The sequence below is a fragment of the Siphateles boraxobius genome, unplaced genomic scaffold (genome assembly GCF_051911475.1).
Source record: "Siphateles boraxobius isolate OS27281-9 unplaced genomic scaffold, OSU_SipBor_1 5, whole genome shotgun sequence".
Classification (NCBI taxonomy): domain Eukaryota; kingdom Metazoa; phylum Chordata; class Actinopteri; order Cypriniformes; family Leuciscidae; genus Siphateles; species Siphateles boraxobius.
In genome coordinates this window covers 20,765,861-20,789,372 of record NW_027509141.1, presented here as the reverse complement: position 1 = coordinate 20,789,372, position 23,512 = coordinate 20,765,861, and the positions used below count along the sequence as shown (strand labels likewise).

At 40.2% G+C, this 23,512-nt stretch overlaps 1 protein-coding gene across 1 annotated transcript in view; it reads right to left on the bottom strand.

Annotated features, from left to right (window-relative positions):
• The window catches only part of adamts9 (ADAM metallopeptidase with thrombospondin type 1 motif, 9), a 35,474-nt gene extending 16,373 nt beyond the window's left edge, over positions 1-19,101 (bottom strand). The window contains exons 1-17 of the mRNA XM_077203228.1: positions 18,744-19,101; positions 17,767-18,146; positions 15,748-15,907; positions 13,442-13,731; positions 11,417-11,500; positions 11,164-11,288; positions 10,924-10,964; positions 10,686-10,791; positions 9,155-9,301; positions 8,754-8,895; positions 8,388-8,492; positions 6,599-6,744; positions 6,140-6,321; positions 4,667-4,803; positions 4,412-4,529; positions 4,133-4,228; positions 136-302 (exon numbers count right to left, since the gene is read on the bottom strand). Of these exons, the coding sequence (XP_077059343.1) occupies positions 136-302; positions 4,133-4,228; positions 4,412-4,529; positions 4,667-4,803; positions 6,140-6,321; positions 6,599-6,744; positions 8,388-8,492; positions 8,754-8,895; positions 9,155-9,301; positions 10,686-10,791; positions 10,924-10,964; positions 11,164-11,288; positions 11,417-11,500; positions 13,442-13,731; positions 15,748-15,907; positions 17,767-18,146; positions 18,744-18,840 (2,523 nt within the window). The 5' untranslated portion in view covers positions 18,841-19,101. The remainder of the gene's footprint in view (positions 1-135; positions 303-4,132; positions 4,229-4,411; positions 4,530-4,666; positions 4,804-6,139; positions 6,322-6,598; positions 6,745-8,387; positions 8,493-8,753; positions 8,896-9,154; positions 9,302-10,685; positions 10,792-10,923; positions 10,965-11,163; positions 11,289-11,416; positions 11,501-13,441; positions 13,732-15,747; positions 15,908-17,766; positions 18,147-18,743) is intronic.
• Between the last annotated feature and the right edge of the window lie 4,411 nt (positions 19,102-23,512).

Genomic DNA, 23,512 nt, shown 5'->3' with positions numbered 1-23,512 from the left:
AGACCAAAAATATCATGCTACAAAGGAGTTTAAACATTACTGACATGCTTCTGAACTGTTCAAATGTGAAGTTGTGAGATTTCACAAAGTTAAACAACATATAAGTTCAAATTAAATTCAGTAAAGCCATATTACCTGGACAATAATCTCCTCTTCTATGCGGTCAGTGCAGTTGATTCTCTCAACGACATGGTCAGAGCCACTGTATTCAATAACAGCATTCCCTACTTTGACTTCCCTTTTAAACATGCTGACCACAAAATCTCCATTGAGTAAATATTCTCCACGGCTGTTGGACAAGGCTGCAAAACAAAAATGAAACAAAAGAAAGCAAATATTTAGGCATGCCACAGGATAAACAACTAAAGTTATGTCCATTTGTTTTAAATCACAAATTTGTCTCACTACAAGACCTGCATGACTTAAGAAAGAAAACGTTTTCATTTACAGTCAGATTTAGCAACAGTCAGGGCAGATTTGGCTAATCGGGGTAAAGAAATCCAGTATTCCGTGAAGAGGCCACGTCTTGCTCTACTGAAGTCAGTTTGCTTCAAAAATGCACACTAATGTGATTATGTAGCTAATTTCCTGAGTTACTTTCCTCACTACTTCACACATTACAGCGTCCAACCCCTGTTCCCTCTCCCCACCACCTACACACATGCAAACAACCCTTTCCAAAACATCTACATTCCTGTCTTGGCCTAAACCACACATACACTGTAGATAAACATACATAAACACACATATACGCAAAATACACAGAAACAGGCAAAGATATCAATAAACACACACACACACACGCACAACTCACTAATCTTTTAAAAACAGTGCATATTTCCATAGGTTTGTAAAGTTCAGGAGCATTAGCACGAAAAACGTTTATGGAAGCGCTTGCAAAAGCCCTTTGTAAAGCTTGCAATAATTTTTTACATCAATTCACCTACAGTATAGCACATTATTGTCCACGTCCACGTTGCATACCGTTGTCCACGTCGCATACCGTAGTCGCCGCCTACCGTTGTCCACATCGCATACCGTAGTCGCCACCTACCGTTGTCCACGTCGCATACCGTAGTCGCCGCCTACCGTTGTCCTCGCCGCCTACCGTTGTCCACGTCGCATTCCGTAGTCGCAGCCTACCGTAGTCCACGTCGCATACCATAGTCACCGCCTACCGTTGTTCACGTCGCATACCGTTGTCCACGTCGCATACCGTAGTCCACGTCGCATACCGTAGTCGCCGCCTACCGTTGTCCACGTCGCATACCGTAGTCGCCGCCTACCTTTGTCCATGTCGCATACCGTTGTCCACGTCGCATACCGTAGTCGCCGCCTACCGTTGTCCACGTCGCCTACCGTTGTCCACGTCGCAAAACGTAGTTGCGCCTACCGTTGTCCACGTTGCATACCGTAGTCACCGCCTACCGTTGACCCAGTCGCATACCTTAGTCGCCGCCTACCGTTGTCCACGTCGCATACCGTAGTCGCCGCCTACCGTTGTCCACGTCGCATACCGTAGTCGCCGGCTACCGTTGTCCACGTCGCATACCGTAGTCGCCGCCTACCGTTGTCCACATTGCATACCGTAGTCACCGCCTACCATTGTCCACGTCGCATACCGTAGTCCACGTCGCATACCGTAGCCGCCGCCTACCGTTGTCGCATACCGTTGTCGCCTACCGTTGTCCACGTCGCATACCGTTGTCCACGTCGCATACCGTTATCCACGTCGCATACCGTTGTCCACGTCGCATACCGTAGTCGCTGCCTACCGTTGTCCTCGCCGCCTACCGTTGTCCACGTCGCATACCGTAGTCGCCGCCTACCGTTGTCCACTTCGCATACCGTTGTCCACGTCGCATACCGTTATCCACGTCGCATACCGTTGTCCACGTCGCATACCGTATTTGCTGCCTACCGTTGTCCTCGCCGCCTACCGTTGTCCACGTCGCATACTGTAGACGCCGCCTACCGTTGTCCACGTCGCATACCGTTGTCCACATCGCATACCGTAGTCGCCGCCTACCGCTGTCCACGTCGCATACCGTAGTCGCCGCCTACCGTTGTCCACGTCGCATACCGTAGTCGCCGCCTACCGTTGTCCACGCCGCATACCGTTGTCCACGTCGCATACCGTAGTCGCCGCCAACCGTTGTCCACGTCGCATACCGTATTCGCCGCCTACCGTTGTCCACGTCGCCTACCGTTGTCCACGTTCGCCTACTGTCGTCGCATACCGTTGTCCATCTGCATATCATTGTCCGCGTTGCATACCGTTGTCGCCTACCGTTGTCCACGTTGCCTACCGTTGTCCACGCCGCCTACCGTTGTCCAAGTCGCATACCGTTGTCCACGTCGCATACCGTTGTCCAAGTCGCATATCGTTGTCGCCTACCGTTGTCACCTACCGTTGTCACCTACCGTTGTCCACGTCGCATACCGTTGTCCACGTCGCCTACCATTGTCCAAGTCGCATACCGTTGTCGCCTACCATTGTCCACGCCGCATACCATTGTCGCCGCCTACCGTTGTTCACGTCGCATACCGTAGTCCACGTCGCATACCGTAGTCGCCGCCTACCGTTGTCCACGTCGCATACCGTAGTCGCCGCCTACCGTTGTCCATGTCGCATACCGTTGTCCACGTCGCATACCGTAGTCGCCGCCTACCGTTGTCCACGTCGCCTACCGTTGTCCACGTCGCAAACCGTAGTTGCGCCTACCGTTGTCCACGTCGCATACCGTAGTCACCGCCTACCGTTGACCACGTCGCATACCGTAGTCGCCGCCTACCGTTGTCCACGTCGCATACCGTAGTCGCCCCCTACCGTTGTCCACGTCGCATACCGTAGTCGCCGGCTACCGTTGTCCACGTCACATACCGTAGTCGCTGCCTACCGTTGTCCACATTGCATACCGTAGTCACCGCCTACCGTTGTCCACGTCGCATACAATAGTCCACGTCACATACAGTAGCCGCCGCCTACCGTTGTCGCATACCGTTGTCGCCTACCGTTGTCCACGTCGCATACCGTTGTCCACGTCGCATACCGTTATCCACGTCGCATACCGTTGTCCACGTCGCATACCGTAGTCGCTGCCTACCGTTGTCCTCGCCGCCTACCGTTGTCCACGTCGCATACCGTTGTCCACGTCGCATACCGTTATCCACGTCGCATACCGTATTTGCTGCCTACCGTTGTCCTCGCCGCCTACCGTTGTCCACGTCGCATACCATAGACGCCCGCTACCGTTGTCCACTTCGCATACCGTAGTCGCCACCTACCGCTGTCCACGTCGCATACCGTAGTCGCCGCCTACCGCTGTCCACGTCGCATACCGTAGTCGCCACCTACCGTTGTCCACGCCGCATACCGTTGTCCACGTCGCATACCGTAGTCGCCGCTTACCGTTGTCCACGTCGCATACCGTATTCGCCACCTACCGTTGTCCACGTCGCCTACCGTTGTCCACGTTCGCCAACTGTCGTCGCCTACCGTTGTCCACGTCGCCTACCGTTGTCCACATTCACCTACCGTTGTCGACGTCGCATACCGTTGTCCATCTGCATATCATTGTCCGCGTTGCATACCGTTGTCGCCTACCGTTGTCCACGTTGCCTACCGTTGTCCAAGTCGCATACCGTTGTCCACGTCGCATACCGTTGTCCACGTCGCCTACCGTTGTCGCCGTTTGTTGTCGCCGCTGACCGTTGGTCAAGTCGCCTACCGTTGGTCACGTCGCCTACCGTTGGTCACGTTGGTCACGTCGCCTACCGTTTGTCACGTCGCCTACCGTTGGTCACGTCGCCTTCCAATGGTCACGTGTTTGATTAATGTTTAATATTAAAGTTTGCGTTTGGATCCTCACCAGCTCGCCTCCAGTGAATTGATTCGTAACAAATATAATAATTTGTTCCCTTGATTTATATCGATATTGTGCACACCATTTACTTAAAGAGAGGGAATGAATTAGTAAATCATGACCACGATTGACTAAAATGAGAGAATAAATTCTTAATTTGTGGCCACGATACAGGCCTATATATTTTTTTTTCTGTATGTCACGTGCAAGGCTACAGCATAGCAGAAATTAAAAAAAGTTATATGCTATTCTATTTAATGTCTCACCGAGGTAGTTATCATCCTCTGGTTTCCCTGAGTAGCTGTGTTGTCTCACATCTATGTTTGTAGCACCACTGGGAATTCGCACCACAACATTGTAACCTGTAAAAAAAAGCAGAAATCAATAAAAATATTCTTCCTAAAATAGTATTGTTCTTTTAATCTGAAATTGGGCTGAACTGCATGGAACTGATGTGAATCAAACAGATTTTGAACTAAGCTGCTCTGGGTTACTTTGACTGACATAAACAGAACTGTACTAAACTGACAGCCTGTGTCACCTACCATAATGCACTATGTTGAATGTTCCTGCAACAGTCTTGCAAGATGAGTTGTCCCCACCACACACCCCGCACTTATCTCTCCTGGCCTTAGAGTTCAACACATGGTCACATCCTGCTTGCTGTAGAAATTGGATGTGGAATTAATTCAGAGGAGACTTAAACAGGATTGTACAGGAATATTCCTTCAGCTCATGCAGGATATTTATTGATTTAAGTTGCATTTTCACACCACATACACACACAAAAATGCACCCACCCTGCACAGACCCTGAACACAGATGTCGTTGGTGTCAGGCCCACACTGTGTGCCATCAATAACTCGGTCCCTGAGTTGGTAGTAAGCTGTGCTGCCCGCCACACGACAGAAAAGTTTACAGCGATCCTTCATCAGAACTACAGCACACAGAGACATCAGAGAGAAAGAGAGTTAATACAGTCTGACCTCAGCCCTAGTGTATTTAGGACATTGATAATATGTTTCTCATCACAGCTTTGTACAACGCAATTATCAAGTTAATTGAAATGTAATTATGTTTGGTAATTTGATTTTGAAAGTATATATGGAACGTTTGAGATCATCATTGTGTTTCAAATCATGAGGGAATCCTAGGGAGTTGTTTAATATGGGTTATACATACCGAAGGCAATTATGTACTGGTTTAACACTGTTTAAACTGAAAAAAATTAAGAAACACATTCTATAGGGAGACCCTAAACAAATACTGAGGCCAAATGAGCAGAGACTACTGGAAAACAGCAGGTGAGAAATGTGCAGTTTTATTTTAATATTATTTATATACTATTATAGTATTTATACATGTTTTAAATTAGCTTTTTGTATTTTTATATGTTAATTTTAGCAATTTTGTCGGTTTTTCATTTTTATTATTATTTTTTATTTAAATTGAAATGTTGGGTTTTTAAAAAAAGTTTTATGATGTCATTTATTTTAATGAACAAAAACAATTGTTTAAGAGTTTTTGTTTTAGTTAAGAATAAAACTGGAAACATATTAATCAATTAAAGAGATTCATATTTTGGGTGAAGTGAGTTCACCAAAAAATGAAAAGTCTGACATTATTTGCTCACCCTTGCAACCAATATACGGTTATTGTTTCAGTAGAACACAAAAGGAAAAATTGCTGAATAATCTTAGCGCAGCTCTTACAACATGTCAGTTAAGCTCCCAAATTACAAAAAAGTGCCATAAATGTAGCTCAAAACTACTTGTGAACAGACATATTCAGTGTACACAAAGTATTGTTCACTGAAAGTCTTCTTCTCCAGTGAACGGTTAATTCTGTTAACTGCTGTTATCGGATTATTGAATCAGTGTGTTGAACTTATAAACCGGATCATTGAACAAATCATTCTTTTGAGAGGTTTCTTTCAATTGATTCATTTCTAAAACCAGACTGAACAATTTGTTCACGCATCAGATTTTGCATAAGTTTACTGGTGATGAAAATTGTTTTGTGGTCTGCGTTTGGTGTTTTGTTTTTGTCTTTTCTGGAAGCTTAACAGACATGGTCACTATAATCTGTCATTGTTTGAAAAAGACCTGCATGTATATTCTTCAAGACATATCATTTTGTGTTCCACAGAAGAACGTTTTAGAGGTCTGTAATGTTGTAAGGTTCGTTAATTTTTTATGAAAACTGTCTCCTTAATTTGTTTTTTTATACAGCCCACAATGTGCCAATTGCAATCATTGGACTGAATGCCTTACTTCCGCTATACTTTGGCACCCAGCGGACATTTGGAGGTAGACCATTGATGTTGAAGTGTAACCCATCAAAGTTGGCACACTGTTCCTCCCTGAAGTCTTTCTTTTGCTTGGAGCATGGCTCAGAGTTACAGGAACGGAATTTCATCCTTCGTCCAACACAATACTTTCCCCCATTTCTGGGCCTAAATATCATAAAAACATACAATCAGAGCACATGGTCACATTGGGAAAACTTTATTACAAAATCCTTTCTTAGAAAGTCCCTTCTGTTTTCTTGATCATGTTTCTGTCTGACTGCAATTTAAACAGAGCAAAGTCTCCTGTCAACCCAAGTGCACTTTTGAAGAATATTGTTTTTTAAAAAGGCTTTGCTGCTGCCATTTGTCAGGGAACATTGAGAAACCTGGTGCCAATTCACAGTCCATTGAGGATGCTAGACTACAAAGAGCGGCAGCTTACACGGGTCGGTTGCACTCGCGCACAGCAATCTTAATTCCCCCTCCGCAGGTCCTTGAGCAAGTGCCAAAGGGACTCCACACGCCCCAGGCCCCCTCTATTGGAACGGAATCATGCTCTTTAGGGATGCACAGGCCATGTTTACAATGCTGGAAGAGGAGAAAACAGAGAACATATGATTGCAGAATTAGTTATGACTGCCATTAACTAGAATGACGAAGAATGCTGCTCATACACAGACAACATGATTCAATTCAAAGTCTCTTTTGTTTCACTCAAAAGCTCTCCTTGTCCAGCATCTGGTTGGCTGAGTTGTTTAATTTCAACAAACTGTTTAGTCAATTGGAACAAAATGACACTTATTACACTTATGCATTTGGCAGATGCTTTTATCCAGAGAGCATTGCATTCAAGGTACACATTTACATTTTTTATCAGTTCTTGCTTTCCCATAAAATGGACCCCATGATCTTGGCGATGATAGCACTGTTAAGTAATTTAGTTTGTTTTTTTAATCATACAAATCCCTTTCATATGATTCATATCAACATTTTCAGCTGCAACAAACTTCACAGAGCGAAGCATCAAGCTACAGCACTACTCTGCCATTTCATTGCTTATGGGTCAAGCTTTGATTTAAAACAGTTCCACCCAATGATTACCAGACAATCCACATATATTGGGAGTTCCCATTGTTAAAATCAAAACAAGATGCAAGAGACTGATTCTATGCGTATCTAGATACATTGAGTTGCATTATACCACAGCAAAGGCATTCCATAATATGAATTCAGCCATATAACATTTAGAGAAAAAACTGCATTTGCAGCAAGTTAGTGTTGAGATACCTAGCAACCTTGTAAAACTGCCCTTTTGTGATGCTACCTGCAACACTTTTCATATGGAGGTCATGAGAGATGCAATGCTGTTTGCAATCATTACCACTGAATAATTCTGACTAGAGTTCACAATCTGGGAATCATTGTAAAACATGGGCAAAAACAAAGCAATATATCAGTGTGGACGAGTGTCACTGTGGAAGTGATTTGGTCGCTATTTGGAGGAAATATGTGCTTGAAGTTACATCGAAGAATCTGCCTTTCATCTGCTTTGCAACTCTAACATGTGCAGAAATATAATGTGTTTATTGCATGGAGTTCTTTCAAGAGACATAATGAGTATATGTCAGGGTATTGAAATTAAACAAAACTATTAACATACAGCAAACTGTCCACAGGCAACCAGCCTTGTTTCATAATAGGAAAAGCTAGAGGGATAATCCACCCAGAGATGAAAATCACAACTTCAGAAACTAAAATTAATTCTTCATGTTGTTCCAAAATGTATAACTTTCTTTCTACTTCGCAACATATTTTTGGAAGGTATTCAAATCAATTTTGGGGAATGTTGGGCTCCAAACAACACTGGAGCCTGTTGACTTTCATTGTACAGACAAAAAAAAAAACGCTGAGACATTTTTCAAAATATCTTCTTATATGTTCCACAGAATGATGGTCAGTGAATGATTACATTTTTTATTTTTGGGTAAACTATTCCTTTAAATAATATCAAATGTGTCCCAAAAAATGAGGGGATTTCAGATCTTTATGTTTGTTATTTAACAACACTTTTCTTTTTTACTCGTTGACGAGGACTGATCGCTGGGGTCCCATTCTGTTTCACTGAATCAGAACCCCTGCCACATTCCAAAAAAGGGGGGAATAGGGGAAGCTCTAACACAATTCCAAACACCGTACATGTTGCTGTAAATTTCATTTTCTGAAGTGCTTGCCTTTCCTGGAGAGCACTCTGTACCGTCAGCCCATGGCATGTGTTGGGTCCGGCAGCCACGCTGGACTCCTTCCGGACTGGTGCACCACAATCTCCGGCACTGTGTCTGCACAACATCCAAACACTTACTGTTAGCTTTAACATCTAACTCTTACACGCAAAATTTTTAATGATCCCTGTTTTCTGCACATGTAACAGGCTTTTAAAGTCACTGGATAACAAGCTCTACTTCATGTAACCAAACAAAATGATTCTCATTATGGTCTTTTATTTAAAAACAGGTCCATACATAATTTCAGAATAGATAATACACACTAGAAGATGTCCATGTCAGTATGTTATGCAATTCCTTGAGGGATCTTCTCACCATATATGGGCACACCTGTGTTCCAGGCCCAAATATCAGCTCACATTGTTTATTGACGCTATATATCTGTCCAGACAGCTGCTGGGACAAACTGTATGGCCTAGAAACCGGCTCATCAAGCAAACACTCACCATACCCTGTGCTAATGAGAAATGATAAACGAATGAGCTGAAAGAAAACAAAACAAACAAGAGACAAACAACAGAAATGTTCTCAGTAGGTGATAGAACACACACACAAAAAAAGAGAATCTGTTCCGTTTTGCTACAGATGACTATGTTTCCATCTCAATTGAGCTGGACATTAAACATTAACTGGTGTTCAACTTCAAGAGTCCAAGCCAACATCACAGGCTTAATAACAACCTGTCACTGTACGCAGTGTAAAAGGGGTTTACATACTCGAGGAACTCTGTGATGTATTTCCGACTACATTTGGACCACATCCAAGGATTGGTGTAATAGTTGAGTGTAGGGGCCATCACATGTTGCTGGTTCTTGACTCCATCCTCTTTGCATTTGTTACTGTCATCATGAGGCATGTTGAACCTGAGGGCATGATTAAAAACACACACGTGCGCACACACAAACAGGACAAGACGATGAGCAGGTTTAGGACACATGTACTGTGATCCACACAGTATGTGTAAGACTGACCAATATAAGGTATTTTCACATATGTACTATGACCCATTGAAAAAGCCAGTAGAGAAAAGTAGTGACAGGGTGATATATTCGGTAAGCTGATTAATTGACAGACAATTTAGAAAGAAATAATAATACACCGATTTAAAAAAAAATAATACATAAAAAAAATGCAGACACTAATAAATGAAATTTATTTTCAAAATTATGCAGGATAGCTGATTAATGTCTGATTAATAGATTTAATAAAACAGCACTTTTGTTCTAGATAAATAAAAATAAATAAAAAAATCAATCATTTTAAATACTACAAGTGAATTTAAGCATCACAACTTTATGATGTACAGTATGTAGTATGGATATTCATGTTGAGATTTGCTAACAATTACATTTAATAGTGTTATTAAATAGTTTTTAGAGATTTTAAGCATGTTTAAAGATTAACTTTAGTTATAAAAAGAGTAAGATGACATCGAAGGTAATAAAATTTTGCATGAACAATTAAATATCCAATACCATAAAGGATAAAAAATATATGTATTGTAAATATTTGAATTAAATCTTTAGTAAATATAGAATCAAATTATATTGGAGAGAGGTGGTGCGCACTGCATTACACTGTACGGTACCAGGACTAAATCCGTACTCAAGCGCACGGCACTGATGTCACCACCTGCCACTGGATAAGAATGGAATTCAAAAAGGGAGTTCTTTTAGAGGTCATTATGACTGTACATGCGAATATGGTGTAGATGCATTTGCCAATATTGTGGGAAAAAAGATAGCATTTAAATGAGGATGTTAGCCAAGCTATGACTGAAATAGGTACCATCATGAGACCGTTGTATGTGCCATAATATAATTCATTTAGATTATTTAATATTTACCTTGAAGACTCTATTAAGCTAAAAAACAGAGTATAACTGAGTAGTTTAGTCATTTCTGCAAAAGACCTTGAGAAGTTGCATATCAGACACAGACACACTGTTATCGAACTGTACAAAAGGCAATGACATCTCCCCCAAACATCCAAAAATGAAAGAAACACTACTAATGTTTTAAAGATAATTTAGTTCTGGTATAATAAAAGCTCCTCTCAATCAAAGTCCATATGACAAATAGCATTTATAATATAGGTGATATTACAGCCGCAAAAAGTCTATGGACACTTAAGCCACACTTAATACTTAAAAATTCATAACTATCATTGTGCTACATAGCAAAACATCAAACAAAGTGGCATAAAGCACATTTATGAAGCAAAACATTTCACAAAAACAGTACTCACACATGGCCAAGCTCATGAGCGATGGTGAAAGCAGTACTGAGTCCATTATCCTCATTAATACTGCAACTTCTATAGGGATCACAAACTGTACCCAGCTCAGCAAGACCTAAAAATGCATGAGAGAACACAACACTAAAGGAATATCAATCATAGCTGTTGCAGTAATTTCCATCGTCAACATCATCCTCATTGTCAGCTTCAATGGGATCATAATCATTCTTTTCACAGAAAGATTTACCTAAAGTGTCACACTTGTCCCGTGCTCGACAGATGTCCTGCCTTTAAAAAAAATAGAACAGGGCTTTACAAATTTAAGAAGTACTTGGATACCATTTTATATTACATGTGTCCATGCTGTTAATTGCATTCTACTTTCTACTTTGTAGCCTTGAAAATTGTGACCCAATTTGAAAAGTTGTTGCACCATAAATAATTTAAACAATACAAATTCTAAACCCTCCCATAAAATCTCTTTCACCTTGTGATTAGGATGGCAGTGTCATGATGTGAGTGATGGTTGTCATCCAGGTGGTTCTGACTCTGCTGCCATATGCAGAAGTTTTTCAAAGTGGCTTGTGCATTGAAAGATATAGTGGGACCATCCTGCAGAAGAATAGAGACAGATGATACTGAAACATTTGAATACATTTACCCTTACAGAAATAATTAAGGCTTAACTGTAAAGAACTACTTAAGTACATTTAAAAGAGGTCTTAATGCTGAACTCTTACCAGCTCATTATTTATAATGACCAATTTCACAATAACAATGTTAATCAGGTTTCCAATGCTGGGATCCTTATAGATGGAGGAAACCTGAGTGAGAGAATAAAGACAATTGAAATTCATTGTCAAAGCTTCTAATTACTTCTCAAATTACCGGCCCGAGAGAGTTTCAACAGTTTAAACTTATATCTGGCCGATTTTTACCTTTATCCCATTGTTCTTATTATACAGTTTTACCAAATACTGTAATGTTATATATGTTATATATTACATTATAATATACACTCTTGCCCTAAGCCTCCAAATTGACTCCATCACCAAAAAAAAAACCTTGGTCTTGAGCCACCACTGCAAGAGTCTCATGTACAGGAGTATCACATTGGACACGGCTGCCATGAGTTGCAACAGCTTTTAAAACTGAAGGCATGGCCTAGCCTGATTTTGCTCACCAAGAGAGAACCGACTAGATACGAGCAGAAAACAGTTGTGCCTGCGTGGTAACCAAATCCCAAAATACTTCTAGAAAAGTTGTCCTCTGAACTGGAGAAAGCATACTCTTCTTGGAGTTCAGCCCCAAGCGTCTTATGTGGACGAGGACACATTTCCAAAGCCGAACCGACATCTCCTGTGTCTGAACTATTAATAACCAGTCTTTGATGCAATTGAGTTCACGGATGCCCTTGAATCTCAAAGGAGCCAGAGCTACATCCATGCACTTCGTGAAGGTGCGGGGAGACAATGCTAGGCCGAACAGAAGAACCCGATATTGGTAAGCTTCAACCCCGAAAGGGAACCTCAGGAACTTACTTTGTTGAGAAAGGATGGAAATATTGAAGTATGCATCCTGTAGATCTATCATGGCAAACCAATCCTCAGATCTGATTTGAGTCACAATAAGAGGAATCGTGAACCTGTATCAACCTGTAGTCAGGTTTAACTGACTTAGATCTATGATGGGACGCAACTCCCATCCTTCTTTGTAACAATGAACTATGTAACTATGCAGAACCAAGACTCTCTCTCAGAAGGAGGAATACGCTCTATAGCCTCATTCGCCAAGAGAGACTGAACTTCCTGTTCCAGCACCTGAGTCTGCTCAGGACCCACTACCGTAGATAACACCCCATTGAACCTTGGTGGTCGAGAACCAAATTGGATTCTGTACCCCTTTTCTATTGTAAACAGGACCTATTGAGACACATTTGGTAGAAGTTTTCACACTGCTGATCAATTGGCAGATCGATTTCCTAAGGGCTCCATGGAGGAGCGGGTGCACCCAAGCTTGAGAGAGCTTGCCCTCAGAGGCCTGAGACTGGAGTCAGGACCTCTTCCCTGAAGCATTCCTCAAGAGAATGGCGGTCCTCAGATCTGCCTTCTCCTGAGGAAGCTTAGGGCGAGAATGCTGTCTCGACCCCCAAGCTTGTTGAGGGGGGGGCTCGAGAAGCAACACTTTCCTTCTGTTGCTTTCCATGTGAGGACCTGTAGGCTTATGGTTGGGGCTGCTCCTTGCCATATTTGTGAAGGCATGCAACAGCCTGACCTGCTATCATGTAAGCCATGTAAGCCTTGCCCACCAGAGATGATGAAAAGGGCTGGGCCTGTCTCAAACTCCTCCGCGTACTCCATGATCTAAGCCACCACACCGCGGCAGACGCGGGACCCGAACCATGGGGGGCACGAACCTGGCGATTCTCATCAAAGAGGGCCAGGCAGGAGTTGAGCGTTCTTAATGGGAGAATAGGAAAAATGTTTCTTGGCCATTGAGAACTAGCTTGTGCTGCCAGATCCTGCTGAGAATGCAGCCTTTGCCAAGATCAAAATATAGGTCATCTAACCTCCCTGTGAGTTCCAACGAAAAAACATCTAAAACGTGCTGTGCTTGCAACATACCTGATTTTATTTGTTTTATATTCACATTCATCAAGTCTGTCAGACATATTCACCCCATGCTGATGTTATGTCACGTAGACCTAAAGCATCAGACACAGACCCATCAAAACAGAAGACTATCGATAAGTAGGCGGAACTTACTATGGACATCAGTGTAAGAATGTAGTGCTGAAGGTTGCTTCCATGATGTTCCACCATCTTGCTGTCTGCCACAGCCATGACTTCAACAAAACGGGGGTAGGAGAGGAAACGCTTTGATCTCCGGTGTGGCTTGGATTCACTGCTTTCATTAGCGGAGTTGTGCTTGTTTTCTGAGGAGGGGAAGGGGGCAGAGAAGAGCCTGGAATTAAGAGTCTCCAGGTCGGACAGCATGCTTGAGGGCAAATTTCTCTTCAGTCTGTTCCTGTGTCTGTGATGTGGCTCTATATGTCCTGGAATGAAGGAGGAGAATAATACAAATAATATGTTAAATACTACTAAAAGATAGCGATTTAAAATAATTGTATTATATAACCTGTATTTATATCTGTATCTATTACTAAACCCTAAAAACTTTTTTTTAGTTAATGATCTGTAAGACTGGGGCTTTATTAATGCTGTTTATTGATTCAAGTAATTTTTCTGACATTTGGGTATAAAGTGTTTTAATTCTACAATATATGGTGTAAAAACGTCTGAGTGCTGCCCCCTCCGGTTGAACGGTGGCTACTACAGTTGCCCCCCCCCCAAAATAGAATAATTATTTTTTATTTACAATAATAATAATTCACAAAATTATTGTTTTTTTTCTTCAAAGTACTGCAGCCTTGAATGTTACTACATTAGACTGTTATAGAGCTTCATTGTTATGACAACTTAAACGCAATAAAAGAATAGTCTTAATTTTCATTAGCTTAAAATAGGACAAAAACTCAACACAACCCTGACCTTTACTCAAAATCAAACAATGGGTATTGTTTTTGCACAAAATTTTCTGGGAATCAAAATTAATCCTATTTCTTGCACTAGAAAAAAAGAATGCCACAATAAAATTTCAATAAAAATCATGCCATCTAAAAAAAAAAGTTCTCCTCCCAGCACTTTGGGTGGCAAACTTTTCCATTACATAACACAATACCCAGTTTGAAAAAACAATGCTGCCATTGAGTGTTCTTGATACAGTGTGCATTAGCCATATCTAAATTTATTTTTGAAATATTGCATTTCCAAACACTTAAAACTGGCATTGCTTTACTACAATGCAGCTCACCACGTGGCTTTCATGGTATTGTGCCTCTTGAGTTTCCTTATCTTCAAGCTACAGGAAGTGTAAGAGTCAACAGGATTTTCAGGCAGTAAACTAAGACTGGACTGATATCAAGAACTTCCAATGATTTTTCCTGTTCCACTGACTTCTACTCAATGACATTTGAAAATAGAAAAGCAAAGGATGTAAAAGATGCAATAAATGTGATACTATGAGTATTTGAATGTCAAATACATCCATTTTATGTTCAAGGAACAAAATCATCACTTCCTGGGAAATTGGTACAATATATATATAATAAAAATGGAAGTTGCTGCAATGGAAGCCACTGTGGCTCTTTTTTCCTACATTGTGAATGACTTCTGCCTGCTGTTTGTGAATGCAATTAATTGAGACACTTCTGAGAGGTCATTATACCAAATACTTCTGATGACAGACTTTGCCTTAGACATTTTAGAATAAACCAACATTTAGGATAGTGTGCAATGAAATTTGTCCGCTATTTACTGCAGTTATCCAATCACATCTACAAAGTCATGTGAGTTTTTTGTTGCGCATTGAAGAATTTTTTCGGTAAATGTGTTTCCATCATAGTTCATGTGCATGCCTTCTTATCGGATAAAAGAATTATCCGCCTCAATTGAGCGCATTTATCCTCATTTAGAATTTATGTGCATCTTGGTGTTTCCATCCAGCTTTTTTTAATGCAATATCCAAAAATGCGCATACAAATGGGTGGATGGAAATATAGCTCATATACTTATAGCGTATCTGTTCCCATGTCTAGTGTGGTTATGACACTCATATAACCATAGTCATATTTAGATTCACAGAATTATAACTGGGTAAGTTAGTTATGAGTTAAAATATACCATTTTCATAGCTACAAAAATCAATATGGTAATAATTTAACGATTCTTATCTTGAAAAAGAGGACATAATGCACATAATGAGGACATATTGCATTTTTTTATTTTGTTTTTAGGGTCTAAAATAGTTTTTTATACTTAAACGTTCCTCTCTTCTGTCATAACATGTTTACAGTAGTTCCTGTTTCTATGAAGCCCCTCCCGATAAGTGCAATGTGCTCTGACTGGTCGGCTGGACCAGTGTGTTGTGATTGGTCAACTATGCTTTAATGTTTAAAATATATTTAATGTTTGTCATCTTAAAACTTTCCCACTCAAAATGTAGGACTTACCTGAAGTTTCACATGCAGTCAGATCATCCACACTCTTTTTTGAGGCATCTTTTCTGTACACGACATGAGGTTTGATGTGTTCTTCTTCAAAATGTTCACCATTGTAGCTGTGAAGGGGCTCCACAAAAAACTCCCCTTCTGGTGACCTGAAAGTGCCAAGCTAAAACAAACAACAACAATGTTTAAATTGGTCCATGGCCAGTGACATTTATGCACACATTCTGTGTGTGACTGTAAATTGCCCTTACAAAGTTCTAAGATTTATTTACGTACAAACCCTAAGTGGCTGATGGAGTGATAAAGTAAACATACTGTACATTGCATGTATATCAGTATACTGGCCTCTGGGGGGAAATGAATGCAGAATGTGATTGATAACTATCGGAAAATTCTATTACATTTACAAAGTATAACGTTTTGAAATGTAACTTCTCTAATAGATAAAGCCAGCAAGAAGCACATTGCCAATGCCCCCCCCCCCCCCCCCCCCCCTTATTTTCAAGAAGAATCATACTAAACAGTTTTGAGGCTGGTTATTATATTACATAAAATAAAAGATTTTAGAGAAAATTGTTTGTAACCTGTATTGTATGAAGGGATGCAAACTGGCCATCACGGACAAGCTTGACTTAATTTACTTATAAAATATTGTATGCATATAAATACCTGTGCAATAAATGTTTATGACATTAAAATGCCATATAATATAAAATCTTTGCTACAGGCACTGTAAGATAATGGAGTTGGTTGTGTAGTTGTTATCTAGACAGGTAACCCAAATGTCATAGGTTCAAACCCTGAGAGAATGATATTTTGTATCAGATTCGTGATAATTTCCCCAAAATGTAAGTTGAATCAGTTCTTTATACTTTATACATTGTTTTCAATGAAAACCTACAGCTCCAATGATAGCACATTTCAAAACAATATACTTATATTGATAATTGTTTTCTGACAATGTTTTCTGAAATCTAGTCAGGATTGGGTGTTTGTTAAGGGGACATAGACCTAACTAATAAGTTTATGAGTTTGTGTCCTCCATCAATACTCAATTGTTAAAGAGATTTTTCAGCAGTCATTCTTTTGAGTCATGTTTTAAATTTTTATCTTTTCAAAGTATTTCATTATGTTAGCAGTTACCAGTGACAGATTGTTCTGGAGGGTTCCTAATAGTGTGAAATTATTATAATTTTCTCTCTCTGTTTGCAGAAAAAAGTGATCAGTGAAATCACAAAGTTCCTGGAACTGAGACAGCCAATATCCTACTTTCAGTCTACTTTCTAAAACATTTTCAGCAGGGAGATGTAAATTAGTTTCGAGTAAATGATAGGTTATTGATCACCTAAATCATGGCTGTATGCAACAGACTTTAATATGACACATGAAATAATGTCAGTCAATATTTTTTTATTTGAGCATACATTGCTAGGATGTCATGGACCACGTGACGACGAAAGAACCGCTGAATACGTTTTTAAACAGGTTCTTTCAAAGAATCACTCTTTCATATTCGAACCACTGCACTAGTTCCCACGACTGCTTTTGATCAGTGAGTAACTGTTACATGGCGCGAAATTACGTTCACATCATAAAATGACATCTGAGTCCCATATATGGACTAACGTTGACGTCAGCACACTACTGCTACTTAATCCACTGATGAGTGTGCGTCACCAGCTCATGTACAGCGCAATTTTGTACGATCGATGATGTAGGCTAGCCTACCAACAAGTTTGAGAAAACACTTTCTAATTGACCTACTTCAAAACTGGTGGGCATGTATAGGCTACAACTAACTTGCACCACATTTCTGTTCAAGTAGGCTACGTGAGTAGGCTAATTATGTAGCCTAATCACTTACAAAAGAGTAAGTAGGCTATAGCATAGCCTACATATGAACATTTGCAAAGTTACCGAATGGTTACTGCTACCTGAATTGTATAAATTAGCCTGTGTGATAATGATAATCGTTATTATTAATATAGAGATGATAATAATAGTAGCATCTTTTAAACTCACCAAACCGGAGCAGAGGCTGATTACTGCAGTATGCTCCTGCCCAGCGTTCACATGTCCTTTATAAAAGCAGTGCTGATACTCCGTGTCCTCCTCCCCCTCTTCTGAATTATGACCTTCACTGGATGCTCCTAGTATCGTGACAGTGTAAACTGGGGCAATAAATCCCGACTCGAGCGTAAGGTTAAGGTAATAGTCCTGCCCAAAGGCAGATATTTGATAATAGACGTGTGGGGAGGTCCAATGATGGGAGATGTTGCCGGTTATTGGGTCGGTACTCCGCTTTCTCCTCTTGAAGTGCACGCCCGTTGGCAGTTTGTCACCGGCTTCATTCATTCTGGCCGGAGTTACAATCTCGTACGCGCCAAACTGCGGTGATATCGCTGTGGACGAGAACAGAGATTTAATAGTCAAATTCAGTAACAATGGGTCATTCTATGAAAGTCGTTTGCTGTGTAATAATATTATTGTCAAAGTAAATTTTTGTAACAATTTATCAGATATGTCTAAATGAGCGAAAATTGCAGTAGCCTACAAGAAACTACAAATTGAAAGACAATATCATGGTAACAGGGTTGACATTGTACCGATAAACATACAAAAGTGATGAAAAAGGATACATTTTCATACTTTTGTTCACTTCTTGAAAAACAATTATAATACGTTTTTTTAGGCTACTCAAATTACGGAAGGGTAAGAGTGTTGATGCTCACCCTAACAAAACTGCACGTCTACTTTAATAATTCATCCACAGCCTATCCATGCAAAAAATCGCTATCAAAACAGTTGCCATATTCTAACAGACCCCAAAAGATTAATCAGGTGTCAGTCAGTTGACGTTTCAAACTATTAGCCTACTCAAAGACCCTTCAGACTGTGAGCTATGAGCTCTGAAGCAAGCGAGGAAAGTCATTCATTCTCTGCGCCTCAAGGTAGCTACTGGGCTGAATGAGAGAAAAGAACACGAAAAGAGCTCTTACCTTTCTCTGGATCTCGCGGACTCCCTGTTGAAGTTAGTGCATTCATGAAATCAGAGAAAAATACAAAAAAGCTTAGTCCCCAGAAGAACAAAAACATGATTGTCCACGTTAAGATAAATGAATGCAAGCAAGCCCGAATATAGTATTCCGCTGTCCCTTGAAGCCGCGCTCAGCCGGGCTTTCTGCCGTACGGTTGGCACATTCAAAGCGTTTCTCCTCTACTTTACAGAAGTGACTTCCATGTCGCTAACAAGCGCTGGGTCGGAGCTCTTGGTTTGCATGCATAATAGCAGAAAGGGGGTCGATGCAACTGTGGTGGTCTCCAGTTTGCTGATTACTTTAGCCGAGACTTGGGCGTACTCTAAGAGACACCCCTCTCTTAGAAAGCCACTCCTGCCATATGTGTCGCTGATATAGCGTGCAGACTAAAGTTCTTTTCAAAATCACTAAACATATTACTCACAATGATCGTCCATAAGTGCGTTATGTTCTTGTTCCAGCTTCGGATTGTGGTGTTAAACTGTACAGTCAGTTAGATAAGCACACCGCTGCTTCTCACTTAAGTTCATTATTAGTCAAATTAATGTTCACGTTAATACAAACAGTATTGAAATAAGTAAAAAGTAGTCATTAAGTAGTAAACTTAAATATATATCAATAATGTTACTTTGGACTCTAACTGCTTACATCTTATTAAGAAGACTTTGATGAGCTGATTTTTAAATCACTGCATATGTGCACTATAAACATCTTGGGTCATACACATTGCTCCTTAATCCACAAACTCTTATACTGTAGGTATTTTTTACATTTACACTATCTTCTCTGAAGTGACTATAAATCTGCTGCTTCATGGGATTCATTGGCTTATAGATTTGGACAAAGCAGAGTACAAACGGTTTTCCATTACAGCTATGTTTTAGGTTTAGATGAAAGGAGCTGGAGATCCTATCTACACTAGGATTTCCTGGAGTGAATGTGGATTTTACTGTGCACCAGCTGTAGTCTCCTCAATGGAAAGTATGAATGAGAGAGAGAGAGAGAGAGAGAGAGAGAGAGAGAGAGAGAGAGAGAGAGAGGGGGGGGGGGGGGGCTGAACGTAGTGTGTTGGACTTGTAATAATGTTTAATGGGTGACCTCAAGTCAGTGTAAACTACACTTCCTTTGATGAGATGATAAGAACTAGAAAGCTTGAATGGATGCTGAAAGTTGGCTTGAGTGTTCAAAGAAGGGTCAAGATGAGACACTGAATGTCCCTGAACCACCATTCTGAACTTTACCTCACCATCAACTGGCAATCAGAACAGGCAATCAGATTTATATCTGGATCGCGGACCCCACTTTGAGAACCACTGCGGGTTCTGGATTGCTTTTTTCTTCATCCTGTAGTCCAGGCAGAGTCTTGTGCATTCTCGTGAGAAAAATAGGGTGGAGAGAAATTTTTCAAGTTTTGATCCAATTGAACACAGGTAGCTAATAGATTGCACACAAAAGTTCGCATTTTGATTTCTAGAATGCTTCATACATTTGCAACTCAACAAAATTAGAACAACAAGAAAAGTATGAAAGCCTATTCCCCCCTAAGAGTAAACAATTATAAAGGTACTTGTGAAGTTTAAAATAAGAAAAGAAAAATCACTTTTGTGTGTAATATAAAGGGACAATTAAACAAATTGGCAGACCTGAGAAACAAAGTTACATTGTTAGATAAAAAGTCCCATTTGTGTGATATAAAGTCACAATTATGAGAAACAAATTCCAAATTAAGAGATATAAAGTCACACTTATGAGAAACAAAGTGGCAATTACAATAAACACAGGCACATTGTGAGATTTAGGGCCAGATTCACTAAACAGGGCAAATTAGCGTGAGAGCGCAAATCTAAAAAAGCGCTGATTTGAGTTAATTGATAGTAAATCACCTGGCATGATTCATTTAAATACTCCTCCCCATATATTTTGCGTCTGAAAGAGAAACTCCTACAAAAGAAACAAGTTCACAATTGCGAGACATAGTCAAACTTACGATAAACAAAGTGGTAATTATGAGAAACAATGTCACATATTCACAGTTCTATGGAAGTAACTTTGCGAGAAATAGTTTTAATTGAGTGAAACAAATTCAGTTTTGAGATATAATATATAGTGACCTTATAAGACATAAAGTCACAATTATGAGAAATTAAGAAAATTCTGAGATATACATTAATATATGCATTTAGCAGACACTTTATCACAATAATTTTTTACTCAGTGGCAGAAACAGGCTTCCATAGCCATGTAATGTGTTTCACAATATCATGTCTTTAATGTTGATCTCAAACAAAATTATTTTTAGGCCATACCCTCCTACCACAGTGGTCTCAGAATAATAATGGATTGTGCACTCAGAATAAATTCCCAGAATACTGCATTAAAAAAGCTTTCTTGGGAACTATCTCAAAATAGAAAATAGGGGCTGATTTTTAGGTGTTGAAATATGTCTATATTAGCTAGATGATTTTCATTTAGTGCTTAGAATTGCTGAATCATCTATTACCGTAGGGGGAAATGTGTGTGTTTTGTCTTAATAAGCTTTTAAATATCAAATGCATAGCCAGGTCAGAGTGCTGACGGAGCTAAACTGAACATTGACACTTTCCAAGATCTAGAGCAGCTGCTTGGGGTCTTTTCCAAATTCAGACACTGCCCCAATTTTATACTGCTCCATGGAATGGGAAAACTACAGATTAAGCAAAGCAGGGATTCATCAATATGTACAAACATAGATAGTGTGATTAAACTTGCTAAGGTTGGAAAGACCTTTTCTATGCCGCTTCATAACAAAGCACATCTGTGTTCCTAAAACTCCTCAGGTCTACCAAAAAGTAATTTATTTAGAATTTCCAAGAATGGCCACACTAAATCATCATCATCTTGTAACGTATCAGAGAGCTTTTTACATATGGCTGTGACACTGACCATGGCGAGTACTTGGAAAAACGTGTGGGATTGGGCATCCAGATGGAATCAGACAAACTTTGATTAATATGAATTGTGACAGCTAGTTTAAGAAAAGTGGTTGTATTGTTGATCTGAGCCTTCATGGTATTGCATTACGGCTGCCTGACCCATCTCCTCACATATCTTCTCGTGTCAAACATAAGGACAACATGGTGACCTAATCACTCTCAGCTGTGATAGAAATTGAAAAAGATAACTCAATGCCCAAACTGCTTAAGTCTCCACGCTGATACAAAGCAGCTGGACAGAAAGAGGAAGAAGGGAGGGGAGCAAATGAATAAGAAGGACCCACAGCATAATCACAAATGATTTTCTTTAGCTCTGCTTTATGTTCCTTGCACCAAACATTTAGTGTCACTATTAAGGATGACAAATGCAGAGCGTCATTGGTAAGGGTATATTTAATGACATAATGCTTATGATTACACATGACTAGTCTGCTTTGTGGGTTATTATAACATATTGAATGCAATGTTCCTCATTACATATCAGTGCAGCTCTTAATTTTTTTCTGGTGAGTTCATCTTATTATTAAATTTAATGACATTAAAGGTGCAGTGTGTAAACATTTTGAGTATCTATTAACAGAAATGCAATATGACATCCATAACTATGTGTTCAGTGGTGTATAAAGAACTTACTTAATATACTGTAATGTTTTTATTACCTTAGAGTGAGACATTTATATCTACATAGGCGCAGGAATCCCCTTCTATGAAGGTCGCCATATTGTGACGTCATGTTTCTACCGTAGCCGACAGCAAACAAACAGCGCTACAGAGCGTGTTTCGTCACAACCTTGAAAGAGAAGCCGCAGAAAGCTAGAAGAAGCGTTTATTTGTATAGCGCTTTTCACAATACACATCATTTTAAAGCAGCTTTACAGAAAGTGCACGAGTCCATATTACTTTTTACAGTGTTCTGTTATCAGGTAACTGTCTAAGTTATGTATTTCAGAGATGTACATATACAAAATCACAGTTAGCTAAAAAGTATGGCATCCCAAGATAAAACAGAGAAGCAAATAGAAAATAATTAGCGTAGCTGCTGTTCATAACATTAATCAAGCATAATCATGTGCATTTGATCTGATATAACTGTATGAGATGCATTATATGAATGCTATAGGCTAAAGAGATGCATCTTTAATCTTGATTTAAACTTGGAGAGTGTGTCTGAGCCCATTATCAGGAAGGCTTTTCCAGAGTATAGGAGCCAAATGTGAAAACGCTCTCCCTCCTTTAGCACAAATAATACAAACTTTTTCACAGAAGAAAATTGTTCACTTCATTTTTATGGTTGGTTTAGAGTTTTAGGCAGTATATTGTCATAGCAATGTAAGAACAAGTATTTGTTTCTCAAATCATGTTAACATAGTGTACATGGTTGAAAAGAAAAGAAAACAAGGAGGAAGTCAAAATAAATGTTTGTGGAAATCAGCTGTCAGTGTGCTGTCAGTAAATCTTATCTTGTATAGAATACTCCTTTAATCATAGTTAACAAGAAGCCAATCAGATTATGTCTCCCCATTTCTTACAAACAGGAAAACTCTTTCTCCAAACTGTTCATCTTTACATCAAAGCCATGTTCCTGTATAGGAGGAGGAACCATGGGGCAATATGCCTACCCTCTCCAGATGCATTGGCCTGGCCTTTTGTCATATCATATATAGCTTAAAATTCTGGGTCACAAACTCCATTCTCTGGTTGTCACTGGGATGAGAATGGCCAGGCCAGAGTCCCGCTGGCAGGAGCTTGGAGACCCGG